The 22,528-nt window shown below is 35.0% G+C and overlaps 1 protein-coding gene across 7 annotated transcripts in view; it reads right to left on the reverse strand.

The window, feature by feature from the left end:
* The window catches only part of ARHGAP32 (Rho GTPase activating protein 32), a 277,885-nt gene that overhangs the window by 168,268 nt on the left and 87,089 nt on the right, over positions 1 to 22,528 (reverse strand). For 6 of the 7 annotated variants that reach the window (XM_057490664.1, XM_057490663.1, XM_057490665.1 and 3 more), the window contains exon 2: positions 6,019 to 6,127. In XM_057490664.1, coding sequence (XP_057346647.1) covers positions 6,019 to 6,123 — 105 coding nt within the window. In that variant the 5' untranslated portion in view covers positions 6,124 to 6,127. Of the gene's footprint in view, positions 1 to 6,018; positions 6,128 to 10,476; positions 10,544 to 22,528 lie in introns of all 7 variants that reach the window. The other variant, XM_057490666.1, reaches the window with a different exon arrangement.

The following is a 22,528-nucleotide window of genomic DNA, read 5'->3' on the forward strand; positions in this document are numbered from 1 at the left end:
AGGAAGGAAGGATTCTGACTTTTAAGGAAAATGAAACCATTTCATTTATAACAAAAGCAAGGTTTTGACCTGGGTGACTGAAATAAAGTTATAAATTTACATAAACTGTAATATTAAAAAGAAGAAACTGTTTTCAGGGAGCAGGAAACATTAGATTTGGTGAAAATTTGTAGCTCAGTTTCTACAGAAACTCAGGTGTGGAATGAATTCTTAAAAGGTAGGGATATGTCCACGCAAGTAAAACATCTGCATAGAGATGGAGTTAATCTACAGGAACAGTAAAGAACTGGGAGGAACAAGCACAACGAGACAAAGTACAGACTCCTGCAAATGCCTATGTTTGGCAAGTGGGAAGAAGTGAGACAGAGGAAAAGAGCCAACCCTTCAGGATTAAGTGAGTGTAACTCTGAGTGTGCATGTGACAGAGAGTGCATGCATGAGCGCACACACATTTTTTTAGGAGAGAGACAGAGGGAGGGGGAGAGCATGCACATGGGCACACATGCAGTATTGACAATGTGAGCATCAACTTTTTATCTTCCTCTTTAAAATTTTTGATATTTTGAAAGATCAAAATTTGTTATAACTTGTTTTAATTGTATGACTCAGGTCATTAGCATATATGAGCATTTTCAGCCAAGAACACTGGTTTTGTCAATAACAACTTCATTTGCTACAAGTGACCTACTTTGACCCTGAACATTGAACACATTAATTTTAATGATAGGAAAGGAAACTGTCCCTAACCAAAGACTCAAGAATTAACAAGATCCATTCTGAGAATACCGAGATGGTGAACACAAAATACAATGAATGAAGAAACACTAAGATGTAGGATGATGAAGGTGATTTTAGTTAAAATACTCAAAACAAGAGGAAGAAAGATTCACTCTCTCCCCCCTTTTTTTACCCCTAAAGTTTTATCTTATTTTTCTAGGATCCTAAAATGTATTTACTAAATGATTTCACTGTTAAGTAACTGCAAATTATTTCACTCTTAGCAGTTTAGAAAAGCTCCATAGCTTTTTATTACAAATTCAAAAAGAGTAGTAAATAAATCATAAACCGTAAGTCACAGGATAGATCCTACTTAAAGGTTATTGGTGTTGTTTTGATTTAAAAATGATTATTTAGAACAGATCAATTACTAGTAAGGGGATTGAATCAGTAATCAAGAAACCTCCCTAAAAAAAGTCCAGGACCAGATATCTTCACTGGTGAATTCTTACTTGAACATCCCTAAAACCATAAAACTCTGCCAAAAAGAAAACACAGGAGGGTAAGCTGCTTGCCATCAGTCCTGGTGATGACTTTTTGGATTGCAAAGTCACCAGAAACAAAAATAAGTAAGTGAGACTACATCAAACCAAAAAGTTTCTGCCCAGAAAATGAAACCATCAACAAAATGAAAAGGCAACCTATTAAATAGGAGAAAATATTTGCATATCATGTATCTAGTAAGGTATTAATATCCAAAATATATTAACTCATACAACTCAACAGCAAAAAAATAAACAATCTAATTAAAACTTGGCAGAGGATTTGAATAGATTTTTTTTTTCCAAAGAAGTATGTAGATGGCCAACAGAAACATGAAAAGTTGCTTAACACCACTAATCATCAGGGAAATGGATATCAAAAGCACAGTGATATCACCTCACACCTGTCAGAATGGCTATTATAAAAAAAGATAAGATATAACAAGTGTTGACAAGGATATGGAAAAAGGGAATTCTTATGCACTGTTGGTGGGAGTGTAAATTGCTGCAGCCACTGTGGCAAGTAGTATACAGGATCCTCAAAACACTAAAAATAGAAATACCCAGTAATTCCACTTATGGGTATTTATCAAGAGGAAACAAAAACATTAACTTGAAAACGTATCTGCACCCCCACATTCACTGCAGCATTATCCACAATAGCCAAGACATGGAAGCAACCTAAGTGTCCTTCACTGGATGAATGGATAAAGAAAATGTAGTGTACACACACACACACTGCAATGTTTCTCCAGCCACTAAAAAGAAGGAAATCTTGCCATTTGTGACAATGTGAACAGACCTTGAGGGCAATATGCTAAGTGAAATAAGTCAGGCAGAGAGAAAGAAATACCATTATGATCTCATTTATATGCAAAATCTTAAAAGGAAAAAAAAAACTGAGTTCATAGATTAAAAAACAGATTAGTGGTTGCCAGAGTTGGGGAGTTGGGGGTGGACAAAATGGGTGAAGGTGGTCAAAAGGTACAAATTTTCAAGTATAAAATAATTAAGTCACGGGGATGTAATACACCACATGGTGACTATAGTTAATAATACTGCATTGATTTGAAAGTTGCTTAGAGAGTAAATTTTAAAAGTTCTCACAAGAAAAAAATCTGTAACTGTGTGTAGTAAGGGATGTTAACTAGACTTATTATGGTTGATCATGTCACAGTATACATAAATATTGAACCATTAGGTCATACACATGAAACCAGCATGTTATGTATCAATTATATCACAATTAAAAATGACTATTAAAATTTTAAATTCTTGACAATTCAGAAATTTCTGCTTTCTTTATACAAAAAAAAAACCAATATTCTGACTGTACCACACAAAGCAATAAAAGTTCAATATCAAAGTCCTTTAATTTTTACAGCAACTCAAAAATTAACTAAATGGAATTGTTTTTGAGAAACATTTTATAAAGGTTTCTCTTAACTTTACTCTTGCTTCCTCACTAAAATCAGTATGATTTTCTAGCAGAAGTATAATAAAATGGTAGCTCGTCTCATTTATATCCTTTTTATCATTCACTGTATACTTTTTGCAACATAGTAATTTACTTACTACTTGTGAGTGATAATTTTTTAATAGAAGAATTATAGCACCTGCTCTCAAGAAGCTTACATATAAAGAAATTAAAGAGTACCAATATCTTAAAAGAAAAAAAAAACTGAGTTCATAGATATAAAAAACAGATTAGTGGTTGCCAGAGTTGGGGAGTTGGGGGTGGACAAAATGGGTGATGGTGGTCAAAATGTACAAATTTCCAAGTATAAAATAATTAAGTCATGGGGATGTAATATACCACATGGTGACTATAGTTAATAATACTGCATTGGTTTATATATAAAAAGGTGCTAAAATATATGATATAAATGGCAATATCCATAGACAAATAAATGTTCACTCCAGAAAAGAGAATTCAGTGATTTTCTATGTATACAGCATATGACATTTTAACATAAACCACCACACAACAATACCACCTTTGTTCCCATTTAATAAACTCAATGTAGATTTTGCCAAGATTATAAAAATTGTAGGGGAAAACTGTAAAAACTTAAAAATGGGCAAAAGAAATTACTGAATATACTTTCAATGGAATGTTGTTACCTCCAGTGATTATTTGGTTTGATTGGAGAGTGAGACTTGTTTGTCTTTGACTAGACTATTTTACATCTTTGCAGAGAAGTTAACTTGTAGAAAAATGATGGTACAAATAGTTACTGTCCATGGAAATGTAAACTGTGTCCAGAGGAACAGAATAGTCTTGCCAATTTTGCATCCCTTTACATCCATTTTCGCATGACTGATCTATAAAAGTAAGGCACTTTGAATTCTCCTTTGAATTATTTGTAACACATGACTCTTTCCTTCATTAGGTAAGGAGTTAAGTATTTCTGGCATGTGTTCATTTTATATTTGTATGAATCATGATTATATCCTCTTTTAAACTTTATACTCCAATAAAATGAATACAAGATGATCCCTAAGTTTCCTCATAGAGCTCACAATATAGTAAGGGAGATAGATACATTCATTACCAACTAGAATGAGATTAAGTATTGTGACGGAGGTATGAACAGTATACTATGATAACTAAAATAAAACCATTCTCTTATCTGGAAAGTTTAAGAAAGCCAAAGAAATGTGTCCTGAGAAAACAAACTGTTGATTGAAGCTTTATTAGCCTTTTGGTGAGAACAGTTGAAAAGGTCAGGTCATTGGGAGCAAAATCAACAGCCAATTGAAAAAACAAGGCAAATGATTTCAAGTGGTTTTCCTTGACTCTTGGCTAGATGAGTCAACAAATTTAACCAAAATGGCTCAATTGTTGTTGAGAAGTCAATGCTGAATTTCAAGTGGCTGAAGAATTGGTCTCTATGAACGTCTACATGGGATGACTACAGGTGATAATATTTCAAATAAATCGGGCATACATGAATTCAGTACAACCTGAAGTGGAATCTACTAAGATACATTATAACTGATTTTATTAAAAAATACATGTGGAGCAGAAAAGGACTTAGTGTTGGACATATTTTCAACCTCTGTATTGAACACTATATGGCTTTCATAACTAGTTTTTGCTACAGATTTGATGCTATTTCTTAATGAACTTAACCTAAAACTACAAAGCAGGATAGCTTATATGAGAACTTACAATGTGATGATAACTGTTAGAATCACAAATAATCACAAGCTGCTATACATACTTCCAAACTATCAAATATTTTTTTTAAAAAAGGGAGATCTCCATTACTACACAAATTTGCATTGATATATTTTTGGCTCAAACTACAGTTCCAGAAGGGTTTTTCAGACCACAATATAAACACAAAGTAAATTTCCATATTGCAAAATCCATTAAGCTGTGTAATTGAAAAGCTTTCACCTAACCCTCAATTGGAAGTCTGCAAAGGAATGTTATGCTAAAAGGCAAATATCAAGAGAAGAATACTATAGAATTCTATAAATGCCTTGCAAGTGATGAATATGCCCAATTAAAATCATACACTCATGAGTTGATGTACTTGGCAATACCAATCTGAGTATAACAGCATTTTCAAAAATGAAATATGTAAAATCTCATTACAGATCAGCAATGACAGATGAACATCTGCATTCAATTTTGTTAAGAAACACTAACTTTTAACTATAATTAAGTAAAATGTTTTTCTCCACAAAGAGAAATTTCACTGTTCTTATTAACATGCCTGAGTCAAACATAATGTGGAAAACTATACCACACAGCATTTTTCCACATAACCCCAACAAAAACAGCTTTTCCACCATCTCAGTAAATGTAAACTACATTCTTTAGGTTGATCAAGCCAAAAGACTTAAAGTCATCCTTGACATCTCTTTATCTTACTCTCTGTATCCCATTCATCAGCAAAAATGGTTGGCTTTATAAAAAACTATATACAGAATCTAACCATTTTTCACCAAATCTATCATACTGATTCAAGCTACCATCACTGTTCATTCACCTATTAGTTTCCTCATTTCCTATTTTGCCTACTTTATCCAGAAACTTCCTTTAAAATATTAAGCCAGAACATATCACTTCTTGCCAAAAGTCCTCCAATAGCTTCCCATCTCACTCAGCATAAAAATCCAAAGTCCATATAATGGACTGCAAGAAACTACATGATCTGCTCTCTATCCACCCAAACCACTCTCTGACATCTCCTTCTACTTTCCCCTGGTTTATTCAATTTCAGCCACATGTCCTACTTGTGCTTCTTCCAGCTTGCTTTTTAATCATATGCCACAGCCTTAACTTGTTTTTCCAATGCCTAAAATGATCTGTTCTCAGATAAACACACTACTCACTCCCTCTAGCATCTGCTCAAACCTCACCTTCTCTCAGGGGTCATCTATGACCATCCAATATAACCAGCAACTATCTCTTCATACCCTGTCTTACCACTCTGTAATTACACTACTCTGCATTAATTTTCCACACTAGCATTCACCACCACTTGACATGTATTTAATTATTTGCTTCTCCTCCTAACCCATTAAAAAATAAGCTCCATGAAAACAGGAAATTGGTGTGTTTTGTTCAGGGGTCTGCCCACAGAGTTTAAAACAGTGCCTGGAATAAATTATTTTCTCCAATGATATTCCAGAATAAATTAACTACACAACAAAAAAATTTTTCTGTGAGTGATGATTGTTTGGTTCCTTTTCCTTATGTAAGAAAAATAAACATATATACATATACATAAAACTGATTTACCATTGCACTAAGTGTTTCTTCCCAATCAGGTCGCTCTCGAGGGTGAACATTTCTATGTAGTTCTGGAACAAAATCATCCTCTTCAGAATGTACTGAGGACTTCATCTTCCTAGAGATCAAAACATGAGAGACTGTGATAAGAATTCCCATTTCTATGAAAGTTTTTCAATGACCACAATTCAAAGAATGGAAAATTATGTCAGATTTGAAATTTTAAAAGCTTTAGTGGCAAGTATTGATCCAACATTTCTACTCTGGCTTTGAGATCTTCCTTGATAATCCAGAGAACACCTGGTTTTATTCCAGGAAATAAAAATAAGGTTTATAACTAGTTAAACTTTATGGTCTGTGGCAATTATTATATAAGGGCTGGTTTTATCTGTTGAACACTAGACATTAGAAAAATTCCAGGATGAAATTAAAGACATGATACTTCTGGTTAAAATTTATGGAGCATGGTGTATTGAACTAGCACTGTCAAGAAGAACTACTATGAATGCTAGACAAAACATATAAAACTGCTTGTTTGAGGCACAGGAAAGCAATCAACACAGGCAGGACTCTGGGGCTAAGTTTCTCAAGAGAAGGAAAGCCCATGAAGCAAATTCCACAGGTAATCATACTTTTTGTATAAGAGATTTCCCAAATTATGATGGGAAATAGAGTCCAGCCATACTATTATATTTTAACTATGCTGAGAAGGTAGAGGTTGGAGATGGGGGCTGCAAAGCAGATGGAACTTCAGGGTGAAAAATGACCCCTCAAAAGACCTGGCCCAAATATAGAAATTCCCCTCAAATTGTTAACTGATTCCTAAGCTTACAAGGATGTAGAACAAGATGCCAAGAAACCTATCAAAAACCAGTTGATGGGAGGAGAACCAAGATGGCAGCATGAGTAGAGCAGCAGAAATCTCCTCCCAAAACCATATATATTTTTGAAAATACAACAAATACAACTATTCCTAAAAGAGAGACCAGAAGACACAGGACGACAGCCAGATTACATCTATACCTGCGAGAACCCAGTGCATCGCGAAGGGGGTAAAATACAAGCCGCGGCCAGGCGGGACCTGAGCGCCTCTCACCCCAGGTCCCAGTGGGAGGAGAGGAGTTGGAGCAGGGAGGGAGAGGGAACCCAAGACTGCTAAACACGCAGCCCTAGCCATCCGCACCAGAGCGCAGACACACAGTGCGTGCATGGGGTGCTGGAAACTAGGGAAACAGGAGAGTAAGACCTGTGAGCAGGTCCCCACAGCAGGTGCCCCTGGGACAAAGAAAAGCGAGTGTTTTTTGAAAGTCTTAAAGGGACAGGGACCGCACAGCTGGACGGAAGCGTCCCGAGACACTTAGCCCAGCAGCTGGGAATCCCAGGGAACTCCGGGCGCCCTAACCCCCTGGGTGGCAGTGCAGCTCGGAGCCCCCTCCCAGAGATAAATGGCTTCCCACCCATTCCCCCTCCGACGCGGCTCCGCCATATTGGAGAAGCAGCCTGAGGCTGGCCATGCCCACAGCAACCATGGAGCTCCACAGCGGCAGGGCAAGAATTAGAAACCCCGTCTGCACGCAGCTGCCCAGCACAAGCCACTAGGGGTCACTTTTCTCCCAGGAGAGGAAGGCCACAAACCGGCAAGAAGGGACTTTCTCTTAGCCAACACACCACCAGCTCCCCACAAATATCTCCATCGCCATGAAAAGGCAGAAGAATTTGATACAGACCAAGATCACAGAGGCAAACCCTGAGGAGATAGACCTAACCAATCTCCCTGAAAAAGAATTAAAAATAAAGCTCATAACCATGCTGATAGAGCTTCAGAGAAATATGCAAGAGCTAAGAGATGATGTCCGGGAGGAGATTACAGAAATGAAACAATCTCTGGAAGGATTTATAAGCAGAATGGATAAGATGCAAGAGGCCATTGATGGAATAGAAACCAGAGAACAGGAACGCATAGAAGATGATGCAGAGAGAGATAAAAGGATCTCCAGGAATGAAACAATATTAAGAGAACTGTGTGACCAATCCAAAAGGAACAATATCCGCATTATAGGGGTACCAGAGGAAGAAGAGAGAGAAAAAGGGATAGAAAGTATATTTGAAGAAATAATTGCTGAAAAATTCCCCAAACTGGGAGAGGAAATAATCAATCAGACCACAGAAGTGCACAGAACCCCCAACAGAAGGGACCCAAGAAGGAGAACACCAAGACACATAATAATTAAAATGACAAAGATCAAGGACAAGGACAGAGTTTTAAAGGCAGCTAGAGAGAGGAAAAAGGTCACCTACAAAGGAAAACCCATCAGGCTATCATCAGACTTCTCAACAGAAACATTACAGGCCAGAAGAGAATGGCATGATATATTTAATGCAATGAAACAGAAGGGCCTTGAACCAAGAATACTGTATCCAGCATGATTATCATTTAAATATGAAGGAGGGATTAAACAATTTCCAAACAAGCAAAAGTTGAGGGAATTTGCCTCCCACAAACCACCTCTACAGGGTATTTTAGAGGGACTGCTCTAGATGGGAGCACTCCTAAGACTAAATAGATGTCACCAGAGAAAATAAAATCACAGCAAAGAAAGCAGACCAACCAAATACTAACTAAAGGCAAAAAATAAAATCAACTATCCACAAAAGCAGTTAAAGGAAACACAAAAGAGCACAGAATAAAACGACCAACATATAAAGAATGGCGGAGGAGGAATAAGAAGGGAGAAAAATAAAGAATCACCAGTGTTTAAAATAGCTCAATAAGTGAGTTAAGTTAGACAGTAAGATACTAAAGAAGATAACCTTGAACCTTTGGTAGCCACGAATCTAAAGCCTGCAATGGCAATAAGTACATATCTTTCAATAATCACCCTAAATGTAAATGGACTGAATGAACCAATCAAAAGACACAGAGTAATAGAATGGATAAAAAAGCAAGACCCATCTCTATGCTGCTTACAAGAGACTCACCTCAAACCCAAAGACATACACAGACTAAAAGCCAAGGGATGGAAAAAGATATTTCATGCAAACAACAGGGAGAAAAAAGCAGGTGTTGCAGTAGTATCAGACAAAATAGACCTCAAAACAAAGAAAGTAACAAAAGATAAGAAGGACATTACATAATGAGAAAGGGCTCAGTCCAACAAGAGGATATAACCATTATAAATATATATGCACCCAACACAGGAGCACCAACATATGTGAAACAAAAACTAACAGAACTAAAGGAGGAAAGAGAATGCAATGCATTCATTTTAGGAGACTTCAACACGCCACTCACTCCAAAGGATAGATCCACCGGACAGAAAATAAGTAAGGACACAGAGGCACTGAACAACACACTAGAACAGATGGACCTAATAGACATCTATACAACTCTACATCCAAAAGCCACTATTTACAATAGCCAAGAAATGGAAGCAACCTAAGTGTCCATCAGTAGATGAATGGATAAAGAAGATGTGGTACATATACACAATGGAATACTATTCAGCCATAAGAAGAAAACAAATCCTACCATTTGCAACAACATGGATGGAGCTAGAGGGTATAAATAAGCCAGGCGGAGAAAGACAAACACCGAATGATTTCACTCATATGTGGAGTATAGGAACAAAGAAAGACTGAAGGAACAAAACAGCAGCAGAATCACAGAACCTAAGAATGGACTAACAGTTACCAAAGGGAAATGGACTGAGGAGAATGGGAGAGAAGGGAGGGATAAGGGTGGGGAAAAAAAAAGGGGGTATTACGATTAGCATGTATAATGTGGGGGGGGCATGGGGAGGGCTGTGCAACACAGAGAAGACAAGTAGTGATTCTACAGCATCTTACTATGCTGATGGACAGTACTGTAATGGGGTTTGTTGGGGGGACTTGGTGAAGGGGGGACCCTAGTAAACATAATGTTCTTTATGTAATTGTAGAATAATGACAACAAAATAAAAAAAAATAAAATAAAAATAGAAGAAAAAAAAAAGTTGATGGACAACTAAGGAGCCAAGCAGATACTTCAGCAGACCACACTGAGTAGAAGAGGATGGCAAGCAAGCACTGACAAGGTAGAGGAGCACTGAAAAAAAAGAAAAGAAACCCTGGGCTCTCAATCAAGACTCCAAAAAGCCATACTTTAGGAGTAAAGACAAAAAAGCCATATATTGGAAGTAAAGACAAAATAGCAATGGACAACCTCTACCCAAGCTTAAAACCAAGCCTTAATGAGGTAAGAACTGACAAAAGAAAAATTAACTCTCTTTAGAGGAAAGTAACATTTAGAGGCCCTCTGCAAATTTTTCATCCATTGTCAGGTATCCAATAAACATCACAAGGAATGCTAAAAAAAAGTATTTGAAATTAAAAAGAAAACAGGAACAAATGAATAAAAATTGAGGAAAATAGTCAAAACATAGACTCACATTTGATTCAGATGTTAGAATTATCAGAGAAAGACTTTACCATGGCTATAATGGACTTCCGGCTCCTGCTTATGTTGTAGGAAGCTGTAAAAAGCATCATTCTCAGCCTAACAAGAAGAAAACACAGATAATTATGAAATCGAAACTTTTCTTGAATCCATCAGAAAACTGAGGTCTCAGGGCAACTAACAAGCCTAAACTGTAAGAAAAGACAGAAATCTCCAAGATGAGCTTGATCACAAGCAATTACTTACCTACAGCAAAGCAGGGGGAGGAAAGATACACAAGTTGGTTAAGAATCAAACTAAATTTTTATTAAGTTGCTAAAAAGATTTATGATTAATACGTTCAATAAAATGAAATAAAAAATATATGGAAAGATGAAGAATTTCAAGACAAAATTGGTATCTATGAAAAACAACCAAGAGCTTGCTTTAAAATTAAAAAATACAGTATCTGAAACTTAAAACTCATTGGATGGGTTTAACAGAACAAAGGACATGGCTAAAGGGAGCATCAGTGAACTGGAAAATAGGTCAGAAGAAACCATCCAAATGGAAGCACACAGAGAAAAAAAGGACAGGAATATACAAAATGGCATAAAACATGAGACTTGGTAAAAAGGTCTCAAATATGTCTAAATTAGCAACTTGGAGATAAGAGAGATGATAAAAGAGAGAAAGGGATATAAGCAGGATTTGAAAATAATGGCTAAAGTTTTCAAAACTGATGAAGGTCATCAAACAATGGATTCAAGAAGTCCCACAAATGTCAATCAGGATTAAAAAAAAAAACACCTAAGTATATTTACTCCTCAAATTGCTAAAAAAAAAAAAAAAAAAAAACTAACACTAAAAGAAACTCTTAAAGGCAGCCAAAAGAATTAAAGATGAGTTGACTTCACCTCATAACAATAACAACAAGGTGAGAGGACATTTCAATGGAATGAAAAAATAATGGAGTATATCTTCAGCATAATAAAAGGGAAAAATATTGCCAACCTAGAATAATCTACCTTATAAAATCATCCATTAAAAAAATCAGGTGAAATAAATTATTTCCAAACAAAAAGATGAAAGAATTTACCACCAGAAGACCTGCAATAAAAGAAATAGAATTCTTCCAACTAAAGGAAACTGATTCCAGAAATTCATAAGTGCACAATAAAGGGTTAAATGTGGGATAACATAAATAAATATTGATGTAAGAACAAAAACAATTTTCTATGAGGTTTATAATAGACATAAAAAAGCACAAAGGATAGGACGGTTACATGCAGTCACACAGTTTAGGAGTTCTCTATTGGTCGGGGTGAAATAATTCCTATTTTAGAGAAGAATGCAGTAAGCCAAAGGTATATATTGAAATCTCTATGGCAACCACTAAAAAAATAAACAAATGTATAACTAAAAAGCCAGTAGAGGAGAAAATTTACAAAAATAAAACATCATTATTCCAAAAGAAAGCAGGAAAGGAAGAATGAAGGCACAAAAAATAAACAAGGAAAAAGGTATCAAGATGGTAAACGTTAATCCAGTAACATTATTGACAATTTTAAAAGTGACTGGACTAGTTAGCAAAGCATGTGGAGAAACAGGAACATCGTACTTACTGGTGAAATACTAAAGCTTTCCCAAGGACAAGCAAGATCAACAACATTATAAACAAGACAAGAATGTTTTCTATTCAACATTTTACCTGAGATCTTAGTTTTAAAAAAACCAAAATCTTTGCCAAGTTTGGTTTTGTTCTGTGACACTCATGGCCAGTAAGTCATTTCCCACTGGTAAAGGAAATGAGAGTTGGAAATCTTTTTTATGGTCTGACCACCTGGTGATATTCTGACAGACAGAAGTAAAAATCTACTGTCTATCAGAGACAACAGAGAATTTGGTTCCTTGGTCAATTTATGTCTTTCTGTGAAAGAATATGTCTCAATTCCACTGCAGAGAAGAACAACTCTTTGAGAAATATCTGAAGTGGTGAGTTTGGGGTTCTGTTTATTTTACCCATGACTAAAGTTGTAAAACTGAAGCTACAAGGTGTCTGTATGTCTATAATTGATTAAAGTCATTACCTGTCATATAAGTATGTGTTTTTATAGCAATATATTTCCCTACCTTCAGAGAATATTAATAGATTAAGATTATAAAGCCCCTTACAATAAAGGAGCTCTGTTCTCATTGGTTTATACAGACTATTAGTGCTTACATAAATCCAGTATTCCCAGAATTCTAAGAAAAATAAAGAAATCAAACTTACAACACTAATGGAGTCACCTATTTTGGAAGTAAAAACAGAAGAGATTTGCTGAAGCCAGTGAAATTGAGTTGTAGTCATTTCCAAATGAAAATGCCTGATATAATTCTTAATAAATATTAAAATCTTATCATGTGAAAACCACAAAGGTTTAAAAAGGTATAATGAAAAATCTCCCTCCCTTACCTGTCTCCAATCTGCTCAATTCCTACTCATTAAATTTCATTCTTGTGTGAACCTCATTCTTCCAGACTTCTTTATGAATATATGTATATGTTAATATATATAAATTTCATCTATATTAAAGAGTTGATCCACACAAAGGAAAGTATAAAAGCAATGTGTAATATGTTATTTATTCTTTCTGTAAGACAATGCAAGTTTATTCTTCTATTACCACGCCACTTCTTATAAAAAGTATCATGTTTATGTACTATTGTGTAGTCTTGTAATATTTCCTGGAGAACTTCCCATAGTATGCAAAGAGATTTTTCTTGCTGTTCTTACAAATGTATAATATTCCACTGTATAGATGTTCCATAATTCACTTAACCAGTCCCCTACTGATAGATTCTTGACTTCCAATATTCTACTATTACAAACAATGCTACTATGAGTTTGCAAATATGTCATTTCTAATTATGTATAAATATATCCAAAAGACAAATTCTCAACTATAAAAATTTCTTTTATGAATTAGCCCATTTTTTATTGGGTTTTTGGTCTTTTTCTTATTTTCATTTCTTAATATATCAAAGAGATTAGTTCTTCAAATATGAGTTCCAAGTACTTATCCCAGGTTGTCATTTGTCCTTGCTTATTTTGCTTTTTATGACACAGATGTTTTATATTTTATGTAGTTGAATTTCACAACCATTTTTTTATGGATTTTGCATTTTAAGTCATAGTTCAAAATGCCTTCCCTGATCCAAATTTTTAAAAATTTTCCTATGTATTCTTCTTATGGTTTCATTTAATTCACTTACATCTTTGATCATTTGGAATTTATCCTTAGTATGAGGTAGCAGTTCAATTTTCTTTATTTTCCACAGATATGTACCCAGTTTCCCCCAAAGTATTTATTCAATAGTACATAATATCTCCACTGGTTTTCCGGAAGCCAACCTTACCATATCTAAATTTTCCTATTTATTTGGCTATATTTCTAGGCTTTCCTTTCTACCCCCTTAGCCTTCTGTGCATGTACCAGTACCATAAGGTTTTAATTATTGAGACTTTACAGTATAATATTGGTTGCAGTAGTCCTCTATCCACCACCCATACTTGTTTTTTCCCCAAAATGTTTCTTGGCTAGATTATTTAGCCAAGATAAATTTATTTCAAGATCAACGTATCTAGGTTTTTAAAAAGCATTCCTATTATCGCATTAAATTTATAATAAACTGACATTTTTATGATGTTGAATATTCCCAGATATGAAGAAGGTGTGTCTTTTCATTAGTTCCAAACTTCTTTTATGTTCTTCAGTAATGTTTTATGTTTTCCTCATATAGGACTTAGAGCTCCCTATTAAGTCTATTTCTGGGCATTTTATCTTTTCTCTTGCTCTTAAAAATGGCATCTTTTCTTCCATTATATCTTCTAACTAGTTTCTGTTTGATACACTGTTAGTAGCCCTGTTTTACAGACAGGATAATTGAAATGCATTAACACATCTCAGTCACTCTGGATGTGGTAGGGTATTTTCTCCTGGAAAACCCCACTTTCCAGCCTAAAGAAGAAACTGAAACAAGCCATTCACATCTCTGGAGACCCACTAAACTGGGTAACTGACTCCAAGATTCTGCATCACTGAATGGTCCCTTTAGAGGTTTCCTCTCAAAAGCCATAAAAAAAACTACCAGTGGACTTTCAAATTAAGACTGCATGTATGTTCAGAAACATCTCTCCTCCAAGTCTCTAAAAAGTCTCTGAAAGCTAAGTAAAAGGAAATAAATTCTTAACAGAATGGTATAGATGGAGTCAGCAGGCCAGAGATCTTGATAAACTTGAGGAAGACAAAAAAGCAAGTGGGATCATACTGACTGGTAAATCAAAAAAGAAAAACAGAGGCTACATTCCCTCTTCCCTCCACAATGTAAGATATTTGTCCCCAAGGAATTAATAAAAACTGGAAAATTATTCTGTAAAGAAATTTAACAATCAATTAGAGGGACTGGGATTTCTAAAGTGGGTGTTTGCCCCTATGGGAGCAGGGCAGAAGCTACATGCATCACAGGATTACTAAAGGAAACAGTGGAGAAGGAGGCAAAGAAGGGCAGACATTTGGCTTAACAGTTAAAAGTATAAATTCTGTTCAGTCAGAACAGAACATGTACATTGAATGAATAAAGCTGCAAAGCTAAAGAAGATAGATAATAATTTAAGTTTATACATATATGTGCCAGTATATATATCTATATATGAATCAGAACCTTTACAAATTTTTTTTCTACTCAAGTTGAATTTAAAGAATATTTTAAGAAGATGATATGAGTGGCCCAAAAAACAAGTACAAGAAATACTTCAAATAAAAAAATAAGAATGTAAAGAAAATATATCAAGGAAGACAAGTTAGATTAAGGAGACCTAATATGCAATAAATAGGTTATACAACAAGAAAATTATTAGAGGTAGAAGAGAGATAATAAATAATACACAACAGTAAGAAATTTTTCTTAACATAAGCATTTAAATCTGTACATTGAAAGTCACTGAGCTTAAAGCTGAATAACTGATGACAAAATACACATAAGAATAAAAAAAGAATATCTTTCTAATTATCTCTTAACCTTAATAAGCATTCAGACAAAAAGAACAAGTTACCTACAAAGGAAAAGGAAAAAAAATTGGCAATTGAGTATATGCAAAATATTATCACTCGTGGAATTTAATCTAGACTCACAGAGTACACCACTCATGGAACTTAGCTGAACAAAATACTCAAAATATCAGCCAAATAACAAATGAACCAGTATGCACACATTAAGATGGGATATGATACAAGGCAGAGGAAACAGTATTAAGCACTGAGCAAGGATACATATATTTAATTATATCTAAATGGATGACAAAAAAATATTAAACTATCTCAGCAAAAAAATCACATTGGGGCAGGATAGGATGGTGATAAATAGAAGAGTACCACAAGTCACATCCGCAGAGAAGGGCACTGAGAGAAACAGAAGGTAAAAGTACTCTAAAGACCTGATATTAGGGAAGGGAGGTTGAAAAGAAAAGAAAGAGCCATAGTAGGAAAAAACAGCACACCTGAGTTGAAGAAATTATGTGACTTTCAAATAATAATAGAGAAAAATACGTAACTGAATATGAGATAATGGAAAAGGAAACTAGTCATTAATGGAAAGTAGAAGTAGAGCAAAACTTCTAAAATTAAATATCTAGAAAGGTTTTGCTTGTTCTGATTGTAATCTCACTACTATAATATAATAGGCTACCCACTTGATGTATTATTTTAAAAAGGGAATTGACTACATTTATAAATAGAGCTTTAAAAATTTCAGGGATTTTCATTTACTAAGTTTGAACATGCAGTTGACTGTTTAAGGGAGTTTAATATTTAAATTGAATGCAAAGGTTAAGGAAAAACAGGTTTTGAAATTTTTAACTTTAAATATACAAATTAATAACCAGGAACTTTTATATAGTTTTTGTGCTTTTTTGAGCATCAAAAAACTTATAGCCAAATACAAGAAAGTCTCATCTTGGATTCCATCCCAAATAATTTAATACCAAGAAAGTCTTGTACTAGCATGCCTCATGGTTAAGACAGAATCATTTCACAGATACTAAGACAGCCTAAAGGCTAAACTCCATTACTACATAAAGTTTTCTGAGACTAAGAGATGTTCACATCAGACTCTGCTGATTGCAACTAAATTTATTATTTTTGTGACACTGATAAGAGTATGTTGAATAAAAATTTTATGTAATGTTGGGAGAATATTTTAGGGGCTAAACTATACTCAAGATAATACATCCAAGTTTAGAGAATAATATAAATACCATCTTTTTTTTTACAAAATACACATCATTTTTGGTATCATACATATTAGACAAGATGTCGATGAAGAGTTACAGACTATAAAATAGGCCTGAGCATGAAGCTGGTAAACTGTCAATGCTTAATTGTTAATGCTACCTTTCTATCCTTCCAGGATTAAAAAACTGATTGGGAATCCCCAAAATCAAGAATTTCTACAGAAGTCAAAAGGACAGTCATGGTATTAAAAGCAGGGAATCATGAAATAGCTTTATGAGCTTTAATTTACCCATTAAAATAAGTCATCCTAAAAACCCTAAAGAATCCACACCAAACCTACTAGAACTAATATCTGAATTCAGCAAAGTTGCAAGATATAAAATTAATACACAGAAATCTCTCCATTCCTCTACAGTAACGATGAACTAGCAGAAAGAGAAATCAGGAAAACAATTCCATTTACAATTGCATCCAAAAGAATAAAATACCTAGGAATAAACCTAACCAAGGAGGTGAAATACCTATACCCTGAAAACTGTAAGACATTCATAAGAGAAATTAAAGAAGACACCAATAAATGGAAATACATCCCATGCTCATGGATAGGAAGAATTAATATTGTCAAAATGGCCATCCTGCCTAAAGCAATCTACAGATTCAATGCAATCCCTATCAAAATACCAACAGCATTCTTCAACAAACTAGAACAAATAGTTCTAAAATTCATATAGAACCAAAGAAGACACCGAATAGCCAAAGCAATCCTGAGAAGGAAGAATAAAGCTGGGGGGATTACACTCCCCAACTTCAAGATCTACTATAAAGCCACAGTAATCAAGACAATTTGTTACTGGCACAACAACAGACCCATAGATCAATGGAACAGAATAAAGAGTCCAAAAACAAACCCAAGCATATAGGGCCAATTAATATACACTGAAGGAGCCATGGCTATACAATGGAGAAATGAGAGCCTCTTCAACAACTGGTGTTGGCAAAACTGGACAGCTACATGTAAGAGAATGAAACTGGATTATTGTCTAACTCCATACACAAAAGCAAACTCGAAATGGATAAAAGACCTGAATGTAAGTCATGAAACCATAAAACTCTTAGAGGAAAACATAGGCAAAAATCTCTTGAATATAAACATGAGCACATTTTTACTGAACACATCTCCTCAGGCAAGGGAAACAAAAGCAAAAATGAACAAGTGGGACTACATCAAACTAAAAAGCTCTGTACAGCAAAGGACACCATTAGTAGAACAAAAAGGCATCCTACAGTGTGGGAGAATATATTCGTAAATGACATTTCTGACAAGGGGTTAACATCCAAAATACATAAAGAACTCACATGCCTCAACACCCAAAAAGCAAATAAGCCGATTAAGATATGGGTGGAGGATCACTTCTCCAAAGAACAGACCCTTCTCCAAAGAAGAAATTCAGATGGCCAACAGGCACATGAAAAGATGCTCTACATTGCTAATTATTAGGGAAATGCAAATTAAAACTACAATGAGATAGCTCCTCATACCAGTTAGGACGGCCACAATCCAAAAGACAAGAAACAACAAATAGTGGCTAGGATGCGGAGAAAAGGGGAACTCTCCTACACTGTTGGTGGGAATGTAAATTAGTTCAACCACTTTGGGGAGCAATATGGAGGTCCCTCAAAAAACTAAAAATAGAAATACCATTTGACCCAGGAATTCCACTCCTAGGAATTTACCCAAAGAAAACAAGATCCCATATTCAAAGAGATGTGCACCCCTATCTTTATCCCAGCAGTATTTACAATAGCCAAGATATGGAAGCAACATAAGTGTCCATCAATAGATGAATGGATAAAGAAAATGTGGTACATATACACAATGCAATATTATTCAGCCATAAGAAGAAAAGAAATCTTACCATTTGCAACAACATGGATGGAGCTAGAGGGTATTATGCTCAGTGAAATAAGCCACAGAGATAGACATGTACCAAATGATTTCACTCATTTATGGAGTAGAACAGTAAATCAAAACTGCAGGAACAAATAGCAGCAGACTCACAGACTCCAAGAAGGGACTAGTGGTTACCAAAGTAAAGGCATTGGGGAGACTGGGTGGGGAAGGAGGGAGAACGGGATTAAAGGGCTTTATGATTAACACACATAATGTATGGGGGTCACGGGCAAGGCAGTATAGCAGAGAAGTGGTGACTCTACAGCACCTTATTATGCTGATGGACAGTGACTACAATGGGATGGGGGAGGACTTGATAATATGCATGAATGTAGTAACTACAACTGCTCATGTGAAACCATCATAAGTTTATGTATCAGTGATACATTAATTTTAAAAAAGTACTGTGAAGTTAGTGCTGCCTTAGCTAACAGTGCCTAGCTTCTACTCCCACCCCGCCAAAGAAAGAAAGAAATAATAAGTCATCCTAGATCTGTAAGAAAAACAAGAACATAAGAGAAATATAATACCATATTCCAAGTTACCTTGTTACCTATTTGGATTTCTATAATATCTTTGAATTCATGGCATCACTGCAAGGCAGAGAATAAATAAAACAACCAACCAACCAACCAATGAAATGCATGAACTTTTATTAGTCCTATGATGCCATCACTAATAAAGACATTTCCAAAAAACTAAAAGATGATCACCAAATCATAATTAGTTTAACTGAAGTCAGAAGTTTCTCTTCCCACTCAAAATCAATTGTCATACTGGAGATACAAGCAAAGACTGATTGACAGACTAGGCATTCCGATTCTGATTTTAAAGGCACATTTTCTAAAATTCTCTGTATCACCTCTGTAACTGTTTCAAACTGTGTGCCATACTTGCCAAGCTATGCATCTGCCAATAATGAGGTATCAGAGAAGACTAAACAAGATTATATGATAAACATTTGTACCCTCAAATGCCCAACAACTAGGAACTTTCAGTATTGTGAGTTAGTAATAATTCCTAGGTGTCCTAGGGGTCATATCCTTAGAAGATCATATTATGGTATGCATTACTTCATTTTTATGCTGGTTGTATAATCTATACAGAACTGGTGTGCAAAAACTCCTCAAAGAAGGAATTTCAGAAATGAGGTACCAGCTGCAGCCTCTTAAAAGTTATTACTTACCAGAAAATAACATCTGGCAGCAGATATATCAAAAGTCTTTCATAAAACTAAGGTCTCCTTTATAAAACTAAAGGTGTGATATCAGATAGATATACCTGGGTTCAATGCTACCATATACTGATAATGTGATCTATGTACTTTTCTGAGCCTTAAGTTCCTCACCTGGAAAATGGGAAAAATAATAAAAATAAAACCTACTTTATAGGATTATCTGAAGATAGCTGATATATCATATAACATATTTGGCTTAATACACTGCAAATAACACCTCAAATAATTTTTTTCTTTCTTAAAACATTTGTTTTTCCTTTTCTACCTCATATACCCTTTTTATTTAAGAAAGGTACTTCTAATGATCCCTAAGGATATTATACTCTAAGGATTTGGATTCTGAGGATCTCTAAATATTCTAGTCCGTGAACTATTTTACCACAGTGATATGGGACACATGAACTTTACTCCACAAATTAGAAATGAGAAATATGAGAGATTTGTGAGTCATTAGTTGAGACAATTTTCAACTACTACCACTTCCTACAGGGCTAAAATGTTAAGAAAAAGCACTCTTTCCTCCAAGTCCCAAAATAAACGCTATTCCAAAAGCGACTGGACTGATGCCTCTCTGTGAACACTTCCTCCTAGAGCAGACGAGGGCTGGAAGCACCAGAATCCTGCCCTCTAGGTATAGGACGGCTTGACCTTATCAGGCGTGGTGTCTCATATGACACAGGCTATTGGTCATTTAAGAATGAATTCAAAACCTAGATTCAAAGCTATTCACAGAAAAAGAAGCATACAATCTTTTCCCTTCATTGTGTGTATATGTGCATGTGTGTGTTTGTATATATGGGAATTAACTAGAATGTAACCAATAATGACAGTTTGGTTTAATGTGTATTAGTATAGCTTTTAAAGAAACACATGAAGACTTTTTGTATTTTTTTAAATTATTAAACTGTTTTACAAAAACAACTCTCACATACAGCGCTACATACTATTTGGTTTTCCCAATGTTACAGCTGTGACTCCTACTATCCAGCCCTTCACGTTCGACACCCACACAGTTTTTCCTCCTACGCATTCAGCTGGAGCGCCGCCGTAAATGTGGTGGAGGCGCTCTGCCGCCACATTTCCTCACGTCTTAATGATGAATAGGTGAGAACCACGACGGTAAATGTGGCCTTACCCTGATCTCTGTATTGCACTTAAAATAAGATCAAACCTCTAAGACATATTTGGTTTGGGTGAGCTATAATGATATTCAGATATGAAATATCATTATAAAAATGACAAATGCCCTCTTACTATGCTGATGGACAGTGACGGTAATGGGGTATATGGTGGGGACTTGAAAATAGGGGGGAATGTAGTAACCACAATGTTACTCATGTGAAACCTTCATAAGATTATATATCAATGATATGTTAATTTTAAAAATGTGGTACATACAAAAAAAATGACAAATGCCCTATGGTATCATGGTTTCCTAAAACAATGCATATACTAATTCGTTTCTCTATATGAAAATGCTTTCACATAGTCATGAGGTAAAGAAAACCTCAACATTTACAACATTAACACAAATCTGCTTTTAAATTTAACTGTCAAAAGAAAATCCCAGACAGGCTTCTGTTGCCTAATAAGTAAATCAAAGATGACAGTACCAAATCTATTAAAACAACAAAGTCCGAGGTTTTTTTTCTTCCTTTGACAGACACCCAGAATTTAGTACAAACCCCAATTTTAACACAAATACTTTATTCCTACTAAGTCTTCATGAGAGTCTGGCCATATCATAGCAAATTTGTTAACATTAGCACACTTTGGGAAAGAAGTGGCCTATTACTCAAATAAGAAAAGCAAAACAAAGTTATGGGAAAAAGGAGAAAGTCGACACAAAGAAAGAACTTCATATACTAATAAAATAGTTCATTTTCATACTCTGAACATTATTCTTTAAAATTTAAAACATACTTGTTATTCATTTTAACCAATGATTATTAGCAAGTTTAGTGATTATTAGCAAGTTTACTGTGGGTTATCAAGAGTTCCTAACATTCAAACCCTTCTGTCATTTAACCAAGACTTTAAAAAAAAATCTGTAGTTGAAGAAATCCTTGCACATGAGAAAGGGAGAGACACCTCTTTAACATTAAACATAGAGACAAGATCTGATGCAAAGAGTATGTTCACCTACCCAAGGACTCATAGGCAAAATTATAAAAGATGTTTAACTGCCCATGTGGGTGGCAATGATACTATGTAGATAAAAGTGACAAAAATGTAGAGCAAACTTCCTCAAAAAAATGTTAATACCTCCACAAGAATTAAATTGTTAAACCTGTTTGAAAAAGAAAAACCAGAATAAAGCCTAGTAAAATTTGTAACAGTACAAAAGAATTAATAAACAAATGGTCCTATTTCCAAAAGCTGGATGGGACCTTTCCTCACCGAGGCCACTGAACTTTGAAAGCTGCTTATTCAGAGGCCTTCTCTAAACACATCAATATGAAGTTCTAGAGATTGAAAACCGATAAAGATCAGCTAGGAGAAAAAGGAATGAGATAAAAGGTCAGAGACAAGAACACAATTCAAAGCCATTAAATAATTAATTTGTACTTAATCAAAAAATTTAATGCATATGAATAAGGCAACAAAAGCACACACACACACACACACACACACACACACAC

Source organism: Manis pentadactyla, chromosome 13 (assembly GCF_030020395.1).
Source record: "Manis pentadactyla isolate mManPen7 chromosome 13, mManPen7.hap1, whole genome shotgun sequence".
In the NCBI taxonomy this organism is placed as follows: domain Eukaryota; kingdom Metazoa; phylum Chordata; class Mammalia; order Pholidota; family Manidae; genus Manis; species Manis pentadactyla.